This window comes from Anabrus simplex, chromosome 2 (genome assembly GCF_040414725.1).
Source record: "Anabrus simplex isolate iqAnaSimp1 chromosome 2, ASM4041472v1, whole genome shotgun sequence".
In the NCBI taxonomy this organism is placed as follows: Eukaryota; Metazoa; Arthropoda; class Insecta; order Orthoptera; family Tettigoniidae; genus Anabrus; species Anabrus simplex.
This window is the reverse complement of record NC_090266.1, coordinates 79,382,096-79,403,564: the sequence shown is the minus strand read 5'-3', so window position 1 is coordinate 79,403,564 and position 21,469 is coordinate 79,382,096. Positions and strand designations below refer to the sequence as shown.

The following is a 21,469-nucleotide window of genomic DNA, read 5'->3' as shown; positions in this document are numbered from 1 at the left end:
TTGAAAACACTTCTAGTGAGGTTATAGTCAGTGATAGTGTTTCTGAAAAAGTGAAACGCCGCCAATTCAATTGCCGTGGTTAGAGATAATTTGGAAAGTAACGAAGATTTCCACAGCAATATTGGTATAAACAATATCACACATTGCCAGTATTCAATGAAGTTATCCCTGATAGTGATTTACCATACCAACCATTTCACCCTTTCCTCGAGTTACCTGAACCAAAACATGCCCCTCCTCATGATGTTGAACCTATAGCTTATATTTTGATTTTCATGACATGTTATAACTCCAAATAACACAATTTTATCCAAAATGACAATCAAGAGAAATACCATCAGTTAGTGTGTCATACTGATTTTTAGAGCTAAATAAAATATTTGCCTTAAAATGTGGATTTTCATTAATTGAATTATAAATTTTAAAATTTATGATTTATTTTAATTTTAACCATAAATGTGTTTAGGCATAAAGTGCCATTAATTCAGAGACACATTCCTTTTATATAACAGAAAAAAGTTTCACCGAGAATGGATAAAAACTGAGAGTGATGAATTTATTTCTACAGAGTTGCAAATCGGACAAAAAGTGCGTGGCACTCTTGGCTAGTTCCTAACAAATATGCGTGGCACTGAGAGGGTTAAGCTGGCTTCTCCGACCCCAGGTTCCCTACCTCAAATTTTTCAGTGGAGTATCCTTCATGTCCTGTTAAATTTTTGCACGGTCTTGCGGAAACACTCGGTATATGAAGTAGCAGATAAAAGTAATCATTCCTCAGTACTGCACCAAGACATAATCTGAAAATCCCTAAAGTACAAAAACTCACCAAAAAATTGAGTTTAGTTTACCCCAGAAACTCTTTGTAAACCACGTTTGTGGCATTGCCTTCTGGGTCTAAGATGACCATGCGACATAGAACTATACATGTGAGCAGACTTCTCTTAAGTCAAAAACAAACAAAAATACATGTTCCTTCATTTTTAAAGGAGATTCCAAATACCTATTTCCATATCTGTAACATAACAGATTTCTGAAATATACTGTAGGTATAGTCTTTTTTTAAATTCACCCCCTTTGTCACTCCTGTTCACCCCCGCCCTCCAATTGGATTTTCCAGAAAGAAAAAGATATGTGTTACTTTATTTTTAAAGGAGATCCCAAATATCAATTTTTACATCTGTAAACTTTAAGATTTTTGAGATACAGATATACTCATTTAAAAAATTCACCACTCTTTTCACCCCCTTAGCAACAGAATATCCAAAAATCCCCCCTTAGTGAGCACCTGTACTCAAATATAAATGTATCCCCAAAATTTCATACCTTTATGTCCAATAGTTTTGGCTCTGCGATGATGAATCAATCAGTCATTTTTTTCTTCTTCTCTTTTTTTTTTTTTTTTTTTTTTTTTTTTTTTTTTTTACATCGCACTGACACAGTTAGGTCTTATGGCGACGATGGGATAGCAAAGACCCAGCAGTGGAAAGGAAGAGGCTGTGGCCTTAATTAAGGTACAGCCCCAGCATTTGCCTGGTGTGAAAATGGGAAACCACGGAAAACCATATTCAGGGCTGCTGACAGTGGGTTTCGAACCCGGCATCCCTGAATGAAGATGGTTTTCTGTGCTTTCCCATTGTCAACTGTTCTAATATACCCACCTCAACTAAGAGTGGTTAAAAAATTGCAATTCATCACCTCTGAACAAGATCGCCAAATTCTAGAAAACAATATTTTAGGACTTCAACCGTTTTAAAAAATATTCCAACCAGATTACATTAAACGTGGTAAAAAAAAAAAAAAAAAAACACAAATGTGTTCAAGTAGAACTTTTAATATACAACTAGGATCATCACAGTTTTAGCCATAGACATTCAAACCTACATTGAAAATACGGACATAACGATCAACTAGTTCTTATAAAGGTTTTTATTCATAAGATTTCATCAACAAGAATCATCCATCTCATCCACATTTTTAGATGCTTTTTATAGTGCAAATCATTAAACTGTCAAATAGAACATACAACAAGACATTTTAACTTTGTATAAAGTAGTATCTATATAATATTATAGGAAAATGTAAATCAGGATAAAGATAAAGGCTAATGATTCCCATATAATGGGCGAAACATGTCCCTAGAAGTTATTATGACAAGATATAAATCTTAATGTAAGAACTTAACTTTGTATTGAATAGATGGTTATCAATAAATATTCATGACAATTTTTTACTCGAGCGATATGTTCCGAGCTGTCAGTGGAGAGATGGCGTGGAATGACGTTAGTAGACGAATAAGTTTGTTTCTTTCTTTAAAAGCAGGAAAGATCACACTGTGAAGATAAAGCTGGAATTCAAGAGGACAAATTGGGGCAAATATTCATTTATAGGAAGGGGAGTTAGGCATTGGAATAACTTACCAAGGAAGAAGTTCAATAATCTTTGAATTTCTTTGATATCATTTAAAAAAGGCTATGAAAACAGATAGGGAAACTGCCACCTGGGCAACTGCCCTAAATGCAGATCAGTAGTGATTGACTGTGTGGAAATTTTCACTAACCTCATTAGGGACTGCATCAGAATACTTGAACATCATTTATCCTGCATGATAGAAATTGACCCTGGTGGATTAAAAGCTTCACTTTAGATGATTCTAAGGGTCATTTTGATAGTGATGTGAGGATTTAGGATGTATATTTCTAGAAACTTGTGCATTGTGCAAAAATCAATATATCTATCTCTCTCTCTCTCTCTCTCTCTCTCTCTCTCTCTAACACCTCAAAAAATCACATATTTTTGTAACATAGTACTGCTAGTTAGCTGTGTTTTCAAACTGTATGCCTTCTACTACCTGCTAACTTCTAGGATTGTAATCTTTTTTAGTATTCTCCATCACTTCCCTTGTTGCTATGCTTAATTTTTTTCCTTTGGAATGGGTGCCCAAACATCATCATGACTGTGTATCCACAGATAATTCTGCTTGTTTAACAAAGTAAAGAAATAAAACATACATACATACATTATCATTATAGACTGTTATGCCTTTCAGCGTTCAGTCTGCAAGCCTCTGAGAATTTACTAAACGTCGCCACAATCCTCGATTTGCAACTAGTGTTGTGGCCTCATTTAGTTCTATACCTCTTATCTTTAAATCGTTAGAAACAGAGTCTAACCATCGTCGTCTTGGTCTCCCTCTACTTCTCTTACCCTCCATAACTGAGTCCATTATTCTCCTAGGTAACCTATCCTCCTCCATTCGCCTCACATGACCCCACCACCGAAGCCGGTTTATGCGTACAGCTTCATCCATCGAGTTCATTCCTAAATTAGCCTTTATCTCCTCATTCCGAGTTCCCTCCTGCCATTGTTCCCACCTGTTTGTACCAGCAATCATTCTTGCTACTTTCATGTCTGTTACTTCTAACTTATGAATAAGATATCCTGAGTCCACCCAGCTTTCGCTCCCATAAAGCAAAGTTGGTCTGAAAACAGACCGATGTAAAGATAGTTTCGTCTGGGAGCTGACTTCCTTCTTACAGAATACTGCTGATCGCAACTGCGAGCTCACTGCATTAGCTTTACTACACCTTGATTCAATCTCACTTACTATATTACCATCCTGGGAAAACACACAACCTAAATACTTGAAATTATCGACCTGTTCTAGCTTTGTATCACCAATCTGACATTCTATTCTGTTGAATTTCTTACCTACTGACATCAACTTAGTCTTCGAGAGGCTAATTTTCATACCATACTCATTGCACCTATTTTCAAGTTCCAAGATGTTAGATTGCAGGCTTTCGGCACAGTCTGCCATTAAGACCAAGTCGTCAGCATAGGCCAGGCTGCTTACTACATTTCCACCTAACTGAATCCCTCCCTGCCATTTTATACCTTTCAGCATATGATCCATGTAAACTACAAACAGCAAAGGTGAAAGATTACAGCCTTGTCTAACTCCTGTAAGTACCCTGAACCAAGAACTCATTCTGCCATCAATTCTCACTGAAGCCCAATTGTCAACATAAATGCCTTTGATTGATTTTAATAATCTACCTTTAATTCCATAGTCCCCCAGTATAGCGAACATCTTTTCCCTCGGTACCCTGTCATATGCTTTCTCTAGATCTACGAAACATAAACACAACTGCCTATTCCTCTCGTAGCATTTTTCAATTACCTGGCGCATACTGAAAATCTGATCCTGACAGCCTCTCTGTGGTCTGAAACCACACTGGTTTTCATCCAACTTCCTCTCAACGACTGATCGCACCCTCCCTTCCAAGATGCCTGTGAATACTTTGCCTGGTATACTAATCAATGAGATACCTCGATAGTTGTTGCAATCCTTCCTGTTCCCTTGCTTATAGATAGGTGCAATTACTGCTTTTGTCCAATCTGAAGGTACCTTACCAACACTCCACGCTAATTTGACTACTCTATGAAGCCATTTCATCCCTGCCTTCCCAATATACTTCACCATTTCAGGTCTAATTTCATCTATTCCTGCTGCCTTATGACAATGGAGTTTATTTACTATCCTTTCCACTTCCTCAAGCATAATTTCACCAACATCATTTTCCTCCTCCCCAAGAGCTTGACTGTTTGCAACACCACCATGATGATTTCCTTTTACATTGAGAAGATGTTCAAAATATTCCCCCCACCTCTCCAGTGATTCCCTGGGATCTGTTATGAGTTCACCTGAATTACTCAAAACACTGTTCATTTCCTTTTTCCCTCCCTTCCTAAGATTCTTTATTACTGTCCAGAAAGGTTTCCCTGCTGCTTGACCTAGCCTTTCCAGGTTATTACCAAAATCTTCCCATGACTTCTTTTTGGATTCAACAACTATTTGTTTCGCTCTGTTTCTTTCATCTACGTACAAATCCCTGTCTGCCTCGGCCCTTGTTTGGAGCCATTTCTGATAAGCCTTCTTTTTACGTTTACAGGCTGCTCTCACTTCATCATTCCACCAAGATGTTCGCCTTTTCCCATCTTTACACACAGTTGTTCCTAGGCATTCCCTTGCTGTTTCTACTACAGCATCCCTGTATGCCACCCATTCACTTTCTATATCCTGAACCTGCTTACTGTCTACTGTTCGAAACTTCTCACTAATCATATCCATGTACTTCTGTCTAATTTCCTCGTCCTGGAGATTTTCTACCCTTATTCGTTTGCAGACAGATTTCACTTTCTCTACCCTAGGCCTAGAGATACTTAGTTCACTACAGATCAGATAATGGTCTGTATCATCGAAAAATCCCCGAAAAACTCGTACATTCCTAAAAGATTTCCTGAATTCAAAGTCTGTTAAGATATAGTCTATTATGGATCTGGTACCCCTAGCCTCCCATGTGTAGCGGTGAATAGCCTTATGCTTGAAGAATGTATTCGTAACAGCTAAACCCATACTAGCACAGAAGTCCAGCAAACGCTTCCCATTCCCATTAGCTTCCATATCTTCCCCACATTTACCAATCACCCTTTCGTATCCTTGAGTTCTATTCCCAACTCTCGCATTGAAATCGCCCATTAGCACTATTCTATCCTTGCTGTTGACCCTGACCACGATGTCACTCAATGCTTCATAAAACTTGTCAACTTCATCCCCATCTGCACCCTCACATGGTGAATACACGGACACAATTCTTGTCCTAATTCCTCCCACAGACAAATCTACCCACATCATTCGCTCACTTACGTGCCTAACAGAAACTATGTTGCGTGCAATGGTATTCCTGATAAAGAGCCCTACCCCAGACTCTGCCCTTCCCTTTCTAACACCCGTCAAGTACACTTTATAATCTCCTATCTCTTCCTCCTTATCTCCCCTTACCCGAATATCACTTACTCCTAGCACATCCAGATGCATCCTCTTTGCTGACTCAGCAAGTTCTACCTTCTTTCTTCCATAAGCCCCATTAATATTGATAGCTCCCCATCGAATTCCATTTCGTTCGCCAAGTTGTTTCCAAGGAGTCCCTCGCCTGTCAAATGGGAGTGGGACTCCATTACTCCCATAGGTCCGAGGCTTGCTTAAAGTGTTCTGAGCTCGGTAAATTCATGAAGCAGGATGCTGCCCTACTTGCACATAGTCCAAGTGAGGAGAAAAGTCACAGTAAAAAAAATCTATGTTCATTTGTTAATGGATTTGATTTCATCATCAAGGAATGTATATTTCATGTCCATATATAGTGAAGGTGCTAGTCATGCTGATTCCAAGCCGAGAAGAGCGAGCTGGTCTGACCCCTTCCACAACTGAGCGATGTCACAATTGGGCTATTGGCCACTGCTTGCATGTTTATTCCAGGAAGGAGGGGCTTGTAATGAGACATTCCGGCCTCTCTGGTGTTCCCCTGGGAGCCTCTGGCGATAAGCAGAAAGCTCGAGACGATTGGAGACTGAAAGGTTTCTGGGCGTATCCAGCTTCCGTACTGTTCTAAAACCCACTGGCCTCCTTATTTAAGGCAGGCCAGATGAGTCTGACAGTGCAGTCAGTTCTGTCTGAGAGCACATGCTGTTGAGGAGTGCCAGTTGAAGTTGAGGCTCAGCCTGAGTTGAGAAGGCTGTCTGCGAGTTGGTCTCTGTCAGTGTTCTGTCCATGGAACTGAGTGTTCATTCTGACTGTCCGATGGGTAAGGTACAGAAATTGGTTATATGGGTATCACAGCGACAGTAACAAAACTCAACGAGTAAACATCTGTTCGTCATTGCTTGCCCAGCATCGGTTGGCTTGTGATAGGCACGAAGCATTCCTTTCGAACGTTGTCACTGGTGACGAGAAATGGTGCCTGTATATCAACATGAAGAAGAGGAAAGAGTGGCTCAGCCCATCAAAAAAAAAAGAAACTCCCCATGCCAAGGATAGTGCCCATCCGCAGAAAATAATGTTTTGTGTTTGGTGGAACAAAGATGGCATTCTTCACCATGAACTTCTTCCAAAAAATGTAACGATTACCTCTGCTGTGTATAGTGACCAGCTAAGATGGCTTGCCATTGCTATTGACAAAAGACAAGGACAACAACCAGTCTTATTGCTTCATGATAACGCTCGCTCGCATACAGTGCAATTGACCAAAGGTGTGTTTGCTGAACTTGGCTGGGAACTACTTCTTCATCCTCCGTATTACGCTGACCTTGCTTCCTCAGATTTCTATATTTTTCGCTCTCTTTCTAACCACATTCAGGGGCAAGTGTTTCCTGACGAAGCTTCTCTTGACCAATGGCTAACAGATTTCTTCCAGTCAAAACCAAGACAGTTCTACAGGCGAGGCATTCAACTGCTACCTGAAGGTTGGTAGGTCATACAGATTGGAGGTGAATACATCACTGAGCGATTGTGATTTACAGTGTGTGACAGTGACAGCAAAATAAAATAAAATATAAAATATATGAACTGCACAAACGTATGCATAGACCCAATACCTGCCCTATTTTCTTCTCCACTCTGCTCAGCGTATATTATTCTTGTTTATTCTCCAGTGTATTCGACTTATATCTTATTGTGCATAATTCTATTTGATTTCGGGATTGCTGTCCTTTTGCACTGATCTATGATCGTTAACAAAAGAGATAGTTAGCCACTTTGATGCGACTCGGATGGAATGTTACCGGGTTCACTCGTTTTGTCCTTATCAGTTTTATTTCCGATTTATCACGGGGCTAATCTGTGTCCTTAACATTTACGGACTCTAACCTTCAATGTCTCCTGATGCAGGATTTTACTTTGCTATACTCTGTTCCCTGGCACTGCCTTGGTACCTCTATGACTCCTGTCCAGCGATCTGTTACCCGGCAGTTGAATTCCTAGGTGCATCTGTTCCCCATTTTCACTTAAATTTTTGTGGGTCCAGGTAACATATATGAAATACTCCACAGAATATAGTAGTGTCATGCACACATAGTATCTATAAGCTTGATCATAATGGCCACCAATGGTCCATATTGACAAATTATTGTTGTTAATTATTTCAAGGTCTGCCTTGTCAATACAATTCAAAATCTAGTGTATTTACTAAGACAACAAATACATAAATATATATAAGTACATGTTTTGAGAATTAATATTCTCTTCTTCAGCTTAGAGATTAAAATCACATGTATGTAAAAGACCTTATTTAAAAGAAAAATATTTTTTATGCCCTAACATAAAACTGGTTAAAAACAACAATACAGTAAAAACATATTAAAAGTAAACATGAATATCATTCATTTCATGCCCAATGTCCTGTAGAGAGTACATATATGGCACTAAAATTGAACTGGTTAACAATATCTAGTGGCATCTTTATGACCATAGTCTCAACGCCCTTAATAAAGTTAATTATCTCGATACATCTACGGAAATAATTATATTTGTATTTGAAGGTCAAGCCTGCCAGATTAATTGAACTTTCTTTGTCTGTAGAAAAAGAAAAGAACTAAAATGTAATGGTTCTAATGCACCATGATGAAATAAGAAGCCAATGCTGAAATTAAAAGTGACTCTCATTGGATGTGAAGGCCTTACAGATGTGTTGGCTCTATAAGCTCAATCGACCGACTGTCTAGCTAGCGAGTTGAACATCTGGAGGGGTGAAGTGGGATGAGTCTGCTGCACAGGAGGGGAGTTGACTTTTTACTGCTCACTTGAGCTTTCCTTCATTGAGGGGGACTATGAAGATCATGAAGATGGCACACCACAACAACATTAGATATTGTTAACCTGTTCAATTTTAGTGCCATATATGGACTTTCTACAGGACAATGGACATGAATGTTATTCATGTTTTAACTTTTTATAAGGTACTGTATTGTTGTTTTAACTTGTTTTAGAACATAATTTTTTTTAAAATAAGGTCTTTTACATCCACATCGGCCCCATGGTGTAGTAGTAGCATGCCTGCCTCTTACCTGGAGGCCCTGGGTTCGATTCCCGGCCTGGTCAGGGATTTTTACCTGGATCTGAGGGCCGGTTCGAGGTCCACTCAGCCTACACGATTAGAATTGAGGAGTTATCTGACGGTGAGATAGCGGCCCCGGTCTAGAAAGCCAAGAATAACGGCAGAGAGGATTCGTTGTGCTGATCAGATGATACCTCGTAATCTGCAGGCCTTCGGGCTGAGTAGCGGTCACTTGGTAGGCCTGGTAAGCCAACGCCCTTCAGGGATGTAGTGCCATGGGGTTAGTTTTACATGCATGTGATTTTAATCCGTAAGCTGAAGAAGAGAATATTAATTCTCGAAACATGTATGTATATGTGTGTGTATATATATTTGATGTCTTAGTAAATATACTATATTTTGAATTGTATTGTATTTCAAGGCAGACCTTGAAATAATTAATAACAATAAATGCTGCTTCCAACATACTTGCAGTTACCCCCAGTACATCCCCTTTAACTATTCCTGCTCATGCTTACACCTCCCTTACAAATAAGGCAAGTTCTTTGTAAAACAATTTATAATTATAAATGACTATCTTATTGATTAACATAGGGAAGAGATAAGTTTTCATGTTCTTTGTTCTTGAAAGTGGCATGGCATTTTGACTATTACCATTTTAAAATAATCTGAAGCATTAGTAAGCCACAATTAAAAATATAAAGAATGAATTTCATTTTAGCTATGTTTTTTACAATGGAATTACACCTTTACATACAGCAATGGTGTATTTCAGACAAGTGGACACATACCTTATGGCTGATTCTGGTTATCTGCCTGTTCTGGTTTTCTAGCTCAGAACCCATGTCGATCGCCATGTTGCGCAAGTTGCCGATCATTGTGTTCACTTCTCCCATGTTATTTTCCATTTCGTCTTCACGAGCGTCATTCGTTATCCTGAAAGTGACAGCTAAAATGAGCAAAAACTCTATATTATATTTGTTACAGAAATCTAGAATAAAGAGGCCACTTACTTTGCAATATAACCTCCTTGAGGTCCCAGACCATTACGGTCATCCATTACACGCTGGGGCTGGTTGTTGACAACTTTGCCATCGTCGTTACCTTTCCAAGTACCTTCGTCTTCTTTAAATGAAGCTGATCTATGAAAGAAAATGTAGCAGTTTATTAGACCTCAAAAGCCATCAGCACAAAAGGATAAACATTAACAATTCCCTATATCCTTACTTGTTGCAGGGCAAAACGCACAATCCACAGCATTTTTCCATTCCCGTCAGGTTTTTCTCCGCTTCACGCATGTCGGCATTGATTTGATCCATGCCCTCCTCAATGCGATCGAGTTGTTCTAAGGGAGGTTAGCAAAGTAGAACATCAATACAATTGTCTTACAATATCAGTGAATGTGGCATAAAATACTTCCTCAAAATATTTTTGTAACAGACACTATTTTGCCAATGTTTCCATCAACGCATAACCTTTCTGCCTTACTGTGATTTCAGAAATGGCATATTTACTTACTTCTACTGATCTCAAATATTATGAAATATAATTTTACTGATTTTCTTTGAGTTTGCCAAAAGATTATGCAGAAAGATTACCAAAATCATTGTCTCATACACCATAAGTTATACTGTGGTATAATAGTGACAATCATTTAGAGTGAAAATGAAAACAAAGCAATGATTTAGAGAGGCAAGAACATGATACATGACATCATGAGCGAGGTGAATTAGTAAGTGAAACCTTACCTTGGTTTGATGGCTGGTAATTGTGTATGTGTAAATCCAAGTATCTTGCATCTTTACCTCATTAAGGCATTGCATTTTCTCTCTAAATTCACTCTAAATATTGATGACTATGCTGATGTCCACTATAATAAGTCAGTAAACAGAGAATTGTGAAAAATTCCCAATATGAAGTTGGAAACTGATTTGGAACAGTCAATTGATATTTTTCAAGAACATCATTTAAGATCTGTTCAAAGTGAAGGAAAAGAAAATTGTACAATTTCCGTATATAATATAAAATTTAAGTTGCATGGTACCAAGGAAGACAACTCACCGTACGAAGATAGCTGGATACTGAATTCCCATAACTCTCAACAGCAATTCAGATCTTCAGACACCCTAATATAGCATAGTAGATTGCTATGAATAAACTATCACACTATGCATAGGCCCAGACTAGTCTATCACAACATTTGAAATCAATAATTTGGCTAGTCTACAACTAGACAGCATGCAATGTCATAGGACTAAAAGAAAACTGAATCAAAAGGTTGATCAACCTGGTCCAGAAACTAATTTGTTCACTTGGAGACAAGTTCTGGATTACATTCCATAAAGTGATAGTGTAGACTACTGTATCAAATTTTCACAATTAGTGAACTTATAATTGTCAAGTGATGATTTTCATTCCCTACATTCTGACAGATATAAACATTATTACAAGGTTTTAAAGCAACATCACTACTATCCTGTAACTGTAAATTAATCATCTCATCAAGTCATTGTAATTTTATATCATTTACAACTGATCGTCATTTAGGGCTGCTGCCCAGGTGGCAGATTCCCTATCCGTTGATTACTTAGTCTTTTCTTAAATGATTTCAAAGAAGTTTTGAAATTGATCAGATATCTCCCTTGTTATATTATTCCAATCCTTAACTCCTCTTCCTATAAATGAATATTTTCCCCCATTTGAATTCAAACTTCATTCATGAGTTCTTTTTTTTTTAAACTCAACTCAGGCTTATTCATCTACTGATGTTATCACATGCCATATCTTCACTCACAGCTTGGAATATACCACTTAGTCTAGCAGCTTATCTCCTTACTCCCAAGTATTCCCAGGCCAAAAATTATAACATTTGTAACACCACTGGGTTTTATTTTTTATCACCCAGAACAAATTATGCTATTTTCCTTCGAATCTTCTCCAGTTCTCGAATCAAGTAATCCTGTTGAGGGTCCCATATACTAGAACTACACTCTCTAACTGGGGTACCCGTGACTAACACACTCTTCTTTACATCCTTACTACAACCCCTGTACACACACTCAACCATATGAACAGGACTGTAACCTTTATTCACAACCTCGTTAATGTGATTACCCCAATTAAGATCTTTCCTTATATTAATACCTAGGTTCTTATGGGTATCCCAACCTCTTAATCATTACATGATAAGATAATGCTTCATCTACCACAATTCTCTGGGTTCTATTTGCAAGAAATGTAGCCACCAAATCAGTCACTCTTATCTAATACAGTAGCCCTCATTTTCATCTCCCATGATCAACCCTATCAAATGCCTTGGTTTGGTCAATAGCAATACAGTCAATATTATCTAAAATATCAGCTATATCTTGCAGGAATCCTGGAAGTTGAGCCTCACAGGAATAACCTTTCCAAAACATGACTGCTTTCTATCGAGCCAGTTATTAATTTTGCAAACGTGTATAATATAATCAGAAGAACGCTTTCCCAGAGCTTACAAGCAACATATGTCAAGCTGACTGGCCTGTAATTATCTGCTTTATGTTTAACACTCTTTCCTTTGTACACTGGGGCTATTACAGCAATTCTCCATTCATTTGGCATAGCTCCTTCATGGAAACAGTTATCAAACATGTCCTTCATATGTGAAACTATAGCCAAACGCACGTATATCCCCAGCATTTAGGGCAATTTAGGGCATTTAGGCCAATTGCCCAAGATGGTAGATTCCCTACCTGTTGTTTTCCTAGCCTTTTCTTAAATGATTGCAAGGAAATTGGAAATTCATTGAACAGCTCCCTTGGTAAGTTATTCCAATCCCTAACTCCCCTTCCTATAAACGAATATGTGCCCCAATTTTTCCACTTGAATTCCAACTTTATCTCCCAAGTCTTCCCAGCCCAAACTTTGCAATATTTTTGTATCATTACTCTTTTGTCAGAAATCACCCAGAACAAATCAAGCTGCTTTTCTTTGGATTTTTCCCAGTTCTTGAATCAAATAATCCTGGTAAGGGCTCCATATACTGGAACCATATTCTAGCTTGAGTCTTACCAGAGACTTACATGCCGTCTCCTTTACATCCTTACTACTACCATTAAATACCCTCATAACCATGTGCAGAGATCTGTAACCTTTATTTACAATCCCATTTATGTGATTACCCCATTGAAGATCATTCCTTATATTATTACATGTCCATGAGTTTGATGTTTTCAGTTAAAATCCTGAAGGTTGTGTTTTATTCTGAGTTTTTTTCTATTTCGCACCAACATAGATAAGTCTTATGGCGACAATGGAATAGGAAAAGCTTAGGAATGGGAAGGAAGCAACCCTGGCCTTAATTAAGGTACAGCCCCAGCATTTACCTGGTGTGAAAATGGGGAAACCACCGAAAACCATCTTCAGTGCCGACAGTGGGGTTCGAACCCACTATCTGCCAGATACAAGCTCACAGCTGCGCGCTCCTAACCGCACGGCCAACTCGCCCGGTGAGTATTTTCTTATGCCCTATTATCAGAACTCTTGGGTTAGTTTCTGTGTGCGTGTGCACTGAAATATTTAAACAGTGACATGCATATCTGTTCTGATTTTAGGGCGTGTTCAGTTTTTCATTTGTTGTTTTGTATGAGAGGCTATTAATGTGTTTGGAGTTGTAACCATTAACTGTTATGAGATATTTTATGGTGTATATCACTGTGTAATCATCTTTGTGTTGTTGAGTCGAGGTAATGTGAATCTTAATGGCGAGTGCTTGCATTATGTTGGGTGGTTTGAAGTTTTGTGGATGAATGTGTCAGACATATTGGGGTTTAAATATACCTTCAATTCATGTTTCTAGTTATTTTCCTTTGAAGCGTATTGGAAAGGAGCAAAGAAGTGTCACAGCAAGTCACACAGAGATAGGAACAAAAAAAGCAGTAAAAAGACACCAAAACTCAACCAGTAATTTGAAGGGTATATGGACGTTTCTGATCTGAAGTACAATTATATTTTTTTGTTAATTCAATCAAGGAAGTCCTCTGTTCCTAATCTTTTACCACTTGTATTTATCTTTGTCTTAAGTTTCTTCCATTTTCCTGTACTTATCCAGTTTTCTTCTTATCCTACACTTCCTATATGAAATTGGACCCCTCAATGAGTATTGATGCCAGCCCTCCAGTTGAAGTTAGGAGGGATAAACTAGCTCATTGGAGCTGAGAAGAGACGGGATGGATGAGACGAGAGCCTATCTAAAGATGGCGTGTGTGAAGACGTGGAGACCGTCCTTGTCCTTTTGTGTTTTCATGTTTCTCCTTGGGTCTTCTTTATATTGTTCTCTGTTTCCACAATGATATCCCATTGTGTTCATCCTCTTATGTATTCCTTTTCTTGTTCCTTCCTTCCTTTCTCTCTCTCATATCCATCTATCTATCCATATATATCGCCATAAGACCTATCTGTGTCGGTGCGGCGTAAAGCCCCTAGCAAAATAACCACCCTCCCACACACGCACAGAGAGAGAGAGAGAGAGAGAGAGGCCAGAAGTCACGGGAAGGGGTGTCCCATTAGAAAATGTGCCGTAAATGACCCCCGAGTGTTACAGCTAGCTGCGGCACAGCTGAGCAATCTGTCACAGACACTAGTGTTGTGAAGGTCTTGAGTTAATCGACTCAATGTGGGATGATCATCAGCACACGGTCATAGCTTTGAAGAGATTACACATGAATTCGGGTTTCCGAGGTTAGAAGTGTTGAGGGTAGATCTTCAATATTGCAGAGAGAATGTTACCACCCATGTAAACCGTTGCACGGGAAGACCACAGGTGTTTAACGAACGTACATCATGTCGCATCCGCAGAACCGTACTGGGCGCTCGACGGGCTACTGTGAGTCAGGTCACCGCCTAGTTGAATGATGGGAGTCAGGAACCCATTTCTACCAGGACTGCAAGCAGGCAACTGCACCGCACAGGCTTCACCAGTTGACGACCAACTCGTGTTCCTTTGTTGACACCTCGACACAGAGCTCAATAATGTGCATGGGCCAGCGAACAACGGCAGTGGACCATGGAATAGTGGTGGCGTGTGGTATGGTCCGATGAATCGTGGTTCCAGTTGTATCAAGCTGATGGGCGCGTGAGAGTGTGGCATATGCCCCATGAAGCTATAGATCCTGCGTGTCAACACGGTTGTGTCCAGGTGGGAGATGGCTCGGTTCTGGTCTAGGCAGCGTTCTCATGGTCGCAATTAGGCTCCATTGTCCAGTTGCAGGAAGCACTGACTGGTGCACATTATGTGGATCTTTCAGACCATCTGTATCCCTTTCTGGGCCTAGAATACCCTGATGTAGATGCCTTGTTTCAACAGGGCAACGCGGCCATAATCACCTCTGTGTGTGTGGCACGCAGGTGGTTGGAGGAGCACTCCAGTGAAGTTACAACCATGGATTGGTTCTCCAGATCCCCTAATCTTAATCCAATCGAGCATTTATGGGATGCTGTCAATGCTGGTGCACGCTCCATGAACCCCGCACCAACTACACAAGACCAATTGTGGGCAGCACTGCAAGATGCGCGAGTCCAGATCCTTCCAGAATGATTCCAACACCTTGTAGAGCTGATGCCTTGCCGTATTGCTGTCGTTTTGAGGGCATGCAGAAGAGCAACTTGTTATTAACCCATTAACGCCATGCGTGTCCATATGATCACGGCCTGCATTCTTTCATTTAGATTGCTCTCAGTGCTTTGTATAGCGCTGGAATAGATTGCTGACTGTGTAGATCAATTCAAGAAGCATGTGGCAACTGTGTGCAAGCATATTATTACGTGATACATATCGACTCATTGTTTCGGAGCACTTTCGAATCATTGTCACAGCAGCTGAATCATGATGGCGCTTCAAGTAAGTTTGATATTTCACATATATTTATGTTTAGATTACACAACTCATATGCTTAACAAGTTTGGGAGTGATCTATGTTCACATTATGAAGCAGTTAATTTACATTTAACAGTAAATATTACGTATAATATTGTACGATCACGCTAGGCGCTTGTGTTAGCTATTTACCCTGTGCGTGTATTTGATGGTGGGCGTTATTACCTGTTACGATTACTGTTATACATCAATTTTCACTGAACAACTTTATTCGATCTACGATCATCTATTCTACATTTAAATAAATTGCAACTTTGTAACATATATGCAGCTACAAAACCTTGTTTCCCTTTTTACAGGGACATTACGCTCCTAGAAGTATTAGATATTCTTGAACTGGACGAACCAATTGGAGATGTTGACAGGATTTTTATTGAACCTCCAGAAGCTAATATTCACTCCGACGAAGATTCAGGAGATGAAGATGTTGGTGGTTTGCTTTATAACCTCACAGGTCGCCAGCTTTCAAGTACGGCAGAAATTGTACTCACTGGCAACGATCGTATAGGAGGCGCAGACGATGATCCCATTTCAGCAGGTATTTTAGATCAGTCATCTAGCAAGGAAACTAAACTTCAAAGAATAAATCCTGTGTGGAGTAAGGATGACAACCGAGATTCAGTTGGCATATTCCCGGAAGCCGATTTTTCCACCTTATCCGGCAAATCTACAGAGTGCTTTGAACTAATGTTTGACAACGAAGTGATGGGAGTTCATGATTCAAGAATCGAGCATGTTTGCCTTGTTTAAGAATTGTGACGACCCAAAAATATCTAAGGAGGAATTAAAAGTATTTCTTGCTGTGATAATTCTTTCCGGTTACAACAATGTGCCTAGCAAACGATCGTATTGGGAAGCAGTGTATGATGTACGTAATAAACTTGTATTACACCGCTTTTTGGAAATTTGTCGCTTCATTCATTGCGCGGATAATACTAAGCCTGATATGAATGATAAAATGTGGAAATTACGACCTCTTATAAACATGCTGAAGGAAAGATTCCTTGCGAATTTCTGGCCAGAAAAAATTTAGATTTTGACGAATGCATGGTGGAATATTATGGTAGGCACAGCTGCAAGCCATTCATCCATGGAAAGTCCATCCGCTTTGGTTATAAGGTCTGGTGTTTGAACAATCCCTCGGGCTATCTCATAAATTTTGACATACATCAAGGAAAGAATCCTCATAGTAATACTGAATATGAGCAACGATTTGGTAAGTGTGCTGCTCCAATGGTACTGATGCTGGAAGAACTACCTGATGATATGTCACACTTACCCTTTCAACTATATTTCGATAATCTTTTTACTGGAATGGCACTTTTGGCTCATCTAAAACATTGCAGATATGGCGCTATAGGAACCATTCGAGAGAATAGAATTCCCAAAGACTGCTCGATCACACCTTCAAATGAAATGAAGAGACAGGCTCGTGGGACATACGACGTGGCAATGAACTCGGAGGGTATAAGTATTGTTCGGTGGGTTGATAACTCCGTGGTTACCATAGCATCAACATGCCATGGTGCTGAACCAGTTTCTAAGGTAACACGATACTCCCAGGCAGAGAAAAGGAAAGTGCGTATAAACCGGCCGGCTGTGTTTGGAGCTTACAACAGTGGAATGGGTGGAACAGATAGGATGGATCAGAATGTGTCGTACTACCGAGTAGGCATACGTGGAAGAAATGGTGGTGGTCGCTATTCACATGGCTCCTGGACGTACCCATTCACAATTCATGGTTACTGCTAAGGAGGTCTGGATGTGATTTGTCACATCTAGAATTTTGTGGCCACACTGTGCAAGCATATCTACATAAGTTCAAAATAACGCCAGTAGGAAGAGGCCGTCCCATCACCTCAAGATACAGTATCCAGGAGAGTAGTGTCACTGACGATGTACGACTTGACGGGATTGGGCACCTTGTAGTGCCCTGCAATCGATGACGCTGTGCTGGAAAGGAATGCTCCAGTACTGTTCGCACCGAGTGCATAAAATATAATGTTGGACACTGTGTTCCATGCTTTGTCCTATTTCATACAGTGTGAAGCATACAGTTCTTATATTTGTTCCTATTCGGTAATTTCTGTGAATTAGATAATTTGAATGTAATATATTACGAATATCTTGAGACTTTCATTGCTTTGTTTATGTATGTACATATTGTAATTAATGTATATTCTTCATAAATTATCATCTTTAGTTTATTTTAGTGTATTTTATTAATAATTTATCAATATCAATACATAAAATCTATAAATACTAAAGAAATGCTATACAGACTGAAACGCTAACACATCCACCTAGCGTGATCATGTGAACATGCCACCTAACGACGAAACTATGAAAAGTATGAGCTTAATATTTTGTAGTTATGTTATACTATGGACCTTAAGTGATTTAGACGAATTTCAAAGAAATCGGACGAAAAAAATAATTTCGGCGTTAAAGGGTTAACATCACATTCAGTGTCTTCTCATGATGTTTGGCCACTCAGTGTATACTTCTGTCGTAAGAGGTTAACAAATCAGCAAGATTCATACTCTACTCTGTACTGTAAACTTTTGTCTAGTCGGATGATAATGACATAGCTATGAATATTCTCCGGCATTGACTTTGTACGAGATATGATTGTCACCACACCACTGCCAATATACCAGAGTTGCAGCCAACGGCCGAAAAGATACTAGAAATTGTAGAAATCTATTCAGAGGCACAAAACTTGGATAAAGATTCTACTCACAATGCCTAGTTCTTGGTATGAACTTGCACAGCTTGCAAATACATAAGTTTATGGCAGAAGCTATGAACAGCTAAGTATGTAACAATGTGTCTTGGGTTGTAATTCATTTGTTTCCAATCTGTCACATAGAACTCTCTTCAGATTTCATTCCTCTTTCATTGCTTATCTTTTAGTACTTTTGACAAGTTTCCAGTAGATGGCACAAAGCACTTTATTCTGACATCTTCGATCAGGAAGGATTCCCTTGCTGATTCATGCACCAGTCTTCATGGAATGTACTTTGAAGGCCAAGGTCAGTTTTCAGGACAGTGGCTCTAATCTTCTTTATAGCAGTCACGTCTATCTCTGACAATTTATGCCAGATGATATCTCAGTTCCATAGGTCAGAATCGGCATTATCTCGGCATAGAACAGAGTCATGCCTGTTTCAATTGACAGTTGTCGAATGTTCGTTATACTGTATGTGGTATTGCTTCTAAAGCTGCCTGCAAATCTTCCTTTCACGTGGGCTTTGAATGATGTAATGGTTGTCTGTAGAGAGATTTCAAGATACTTAAAGGTGTTAAGTTCTTCCAGAGATTCATTCTTACATTTTACTATGTTGTGAGCCGCAACTCTTCGTCCCCAGCAGAAGATCTTCTGTACTGTTTTCTTTTCATTTATTTGAAAGCCATCTGGTCTGCCCATTTTGAGATGACATTTTATAGATGCAAGGGTCATATCATCAGCATACTTGTAGAGTGATGCACTAGTGTGACTACTTGTACTGTGTTGATGTCGGAAGTTGCAATGCTGAATATCAGGAGGCTGATTGGGTCACCTTGTAATACACCCTTTGTTTCGAGTGATCTCTGACGATAAGGAATAATTTATTATTACTCTGTTATATGTCAGAATATTTCTAGTTCTTCTCACAGCGAGTGCAACCATCCGATGAATTGCTCGAGTTTCTCCACTGCCAATACATTATTTAATGAGCATGATGGTAGTGGTTGTGGAGGTTAGAATTTTGGTGTGTTCAGTATGATGTAGAAATATCTACAAAAAGTGAAAAAAAAGTTTAAGTAATGTGAAGACTAAGACAGGACAAACAAACTGGTTCAATGTAGAAACAGGACTTAAACAAGGAAGTATATTATCCCCTCTACTCTTCATTACAGTCATGGATGAAATCCACAAGAGTGTACAACAAAAAATGGGAAGCAAAAAGACAAAGGCCTTACTCTCTGCAGGTGACACAGTAATGTGAGGAGAAGATGAAATTAAAGTACAAGAACAAATTACTGTGGAATCAGGAGATCGAGGAATATGGAATGAAAATAAGTGTGGAGAAAAGTAAGGCAGTAGTGATGAGAGGTAAGAGAGAAAAAAAGAGGGAATATTGAAGTAAATGGAAGACAATTAGAAGTTGTAAAATGCTCCCCAAATATTTGAAGCATTTACAGAGGATGGGAGAATAAACAAAGAAATTGGAAAGAGAATCCAACTAGCCAATGGGTTTTACCAATATGTGAGAGGTATAGTGTGGAACCGGGATGTCCCAGAGAAATGCAAGAAAATTCTGTACTCACTGTATTACACACCAATTTTGGCATACACAGCAGGCACATTTACTACAACAAAACATGATGAAAGCAGAATCCAAGTGAATCCAAGTAGCAAGATGAAATTCCTTAGAGGAATAAGGGATAAGATCAGAAACCTAGAAATTGGAGAAGGAATTGGATTCTCCAGACTGCAAGGTAAGATAGAGACCAGTAAGCTGAAATTGTATGGACACATGATGAGAATGGAAGAAGGTAAGAGTTCTAAAGCGAGTATTTACAGAGAAAATAATAGGAAGATGACAACAGGGAAGAATTTTAATAGTTTTATGGTTAAATTTGTTAACAGTAAACAATAAGTGTAAGTTATAGAATAATGTTACCAGTTTTAACCTTGTTAAAAATGTGTATAGCTGAAGATGTTCAAAATTTGAACGAAACATGTCCTATGTTTTTAATAATTTAGCAATAAAATAAGGATGAGATCCTAATTTTATAATTGCTTTTAAAGTATTGAATAGGTGGAAATCAAAGTTTTAATTGTTCTCCTGGCCAAGAAAGAGACGGATGGGTACAGTGAAGTAGAGTATAGAGAAGAGAGGAGTAAAAGTAGAAGTGGAGAGATAGACAACTATGGAGATCCTTGATTCACAACTCAACCCAAAAGAATGGAAACTGGAAATGAAGAAGGATAAGAAGAACAGGAGCAGGAATCCATCAGGATGAATGTAGAGTTTGTTGCCAAATGGGACGGTTTTTTCCCTAATGGTTTAACGTCGCACCAATTCAGACAGGATTTTTGGCAATGATGGGATAGGAAAGGGCTAAAATTGGGAAAGAAGTGACCATAGCCTCACTTAAGGTATAGCCCCAGTATTCACCTGGTGTGAAGATGGGCAACTATGGAGAAACCACCGTTAGAGCTGCTGATGGTGCGGTTCAAATCCATTGTCTCTAGATTATAAGCTAACAGCTATACAACCAAAACTGAGCAAAGAGCTCACACTGTCGAAGACAGTCATTTTTCTTTGTAATATTTTGTCATGTTATCTTGGTATGTTGCTCCTCCCTCGTGTAGTTTTCAATAGGTCTAACATTTTCAAAGCATGCATGTTGGAGTATACAGTAGATTAGTCATGTCAAATGATACTAGTTTTGAGTTATTTGGGATCTCAGTTTCTCTACTTGTCTGACCTAGATCATTATAGTTCTTTCAATATGCCACTGTGTAAAGTTCTTTGTTCCATCTGATTAACTAAGAACAGCACTGAACAATGCATGGTGTTGTTAAACTCTTATACAGTGAATGCTCTAAATTCTCCCATGGATAAACCAGTTAAAATTTTAAAATGAGATACACAGAAGACGTCAGACCACT

General features: G+C 39.0%; 1 protein-coding gene across 7 annotated transcripts in view; it reads right to left on the bottom strand.

Annotated features, from left to right (window-relative positions):
* The window catches only part of Snap25 (Synaptosomal-associated protein 25kDa), a 475,798-nt gene that overhangs the window by 26,513 nt on the left and 427,816 nt on the right, over positions 1-21,469 (bottom strand). For all 7 annotated transcript variants that reach the window (XM_067140197.2, XM_067140191.2, XM_067140193.2 and 4 more), the window contains 3 exons: positions 10,116-10,233; positions 9,902-10,030; positions 9,680-9,824 (listed from right to left, as the gene is read on the bottom strand). In XM_067140197.2, the coding sequence (XP_066996298.1) occupies positions 9,680-9,824; positions 9,902-10,030; positions 10,116-10,233 (392 nt within the window). The remainder of the gene's footprint in view (positions 1-9,679; positions 9,825-9,901; positions 10,031-10,115; positions 10,234-21,469) is intronic.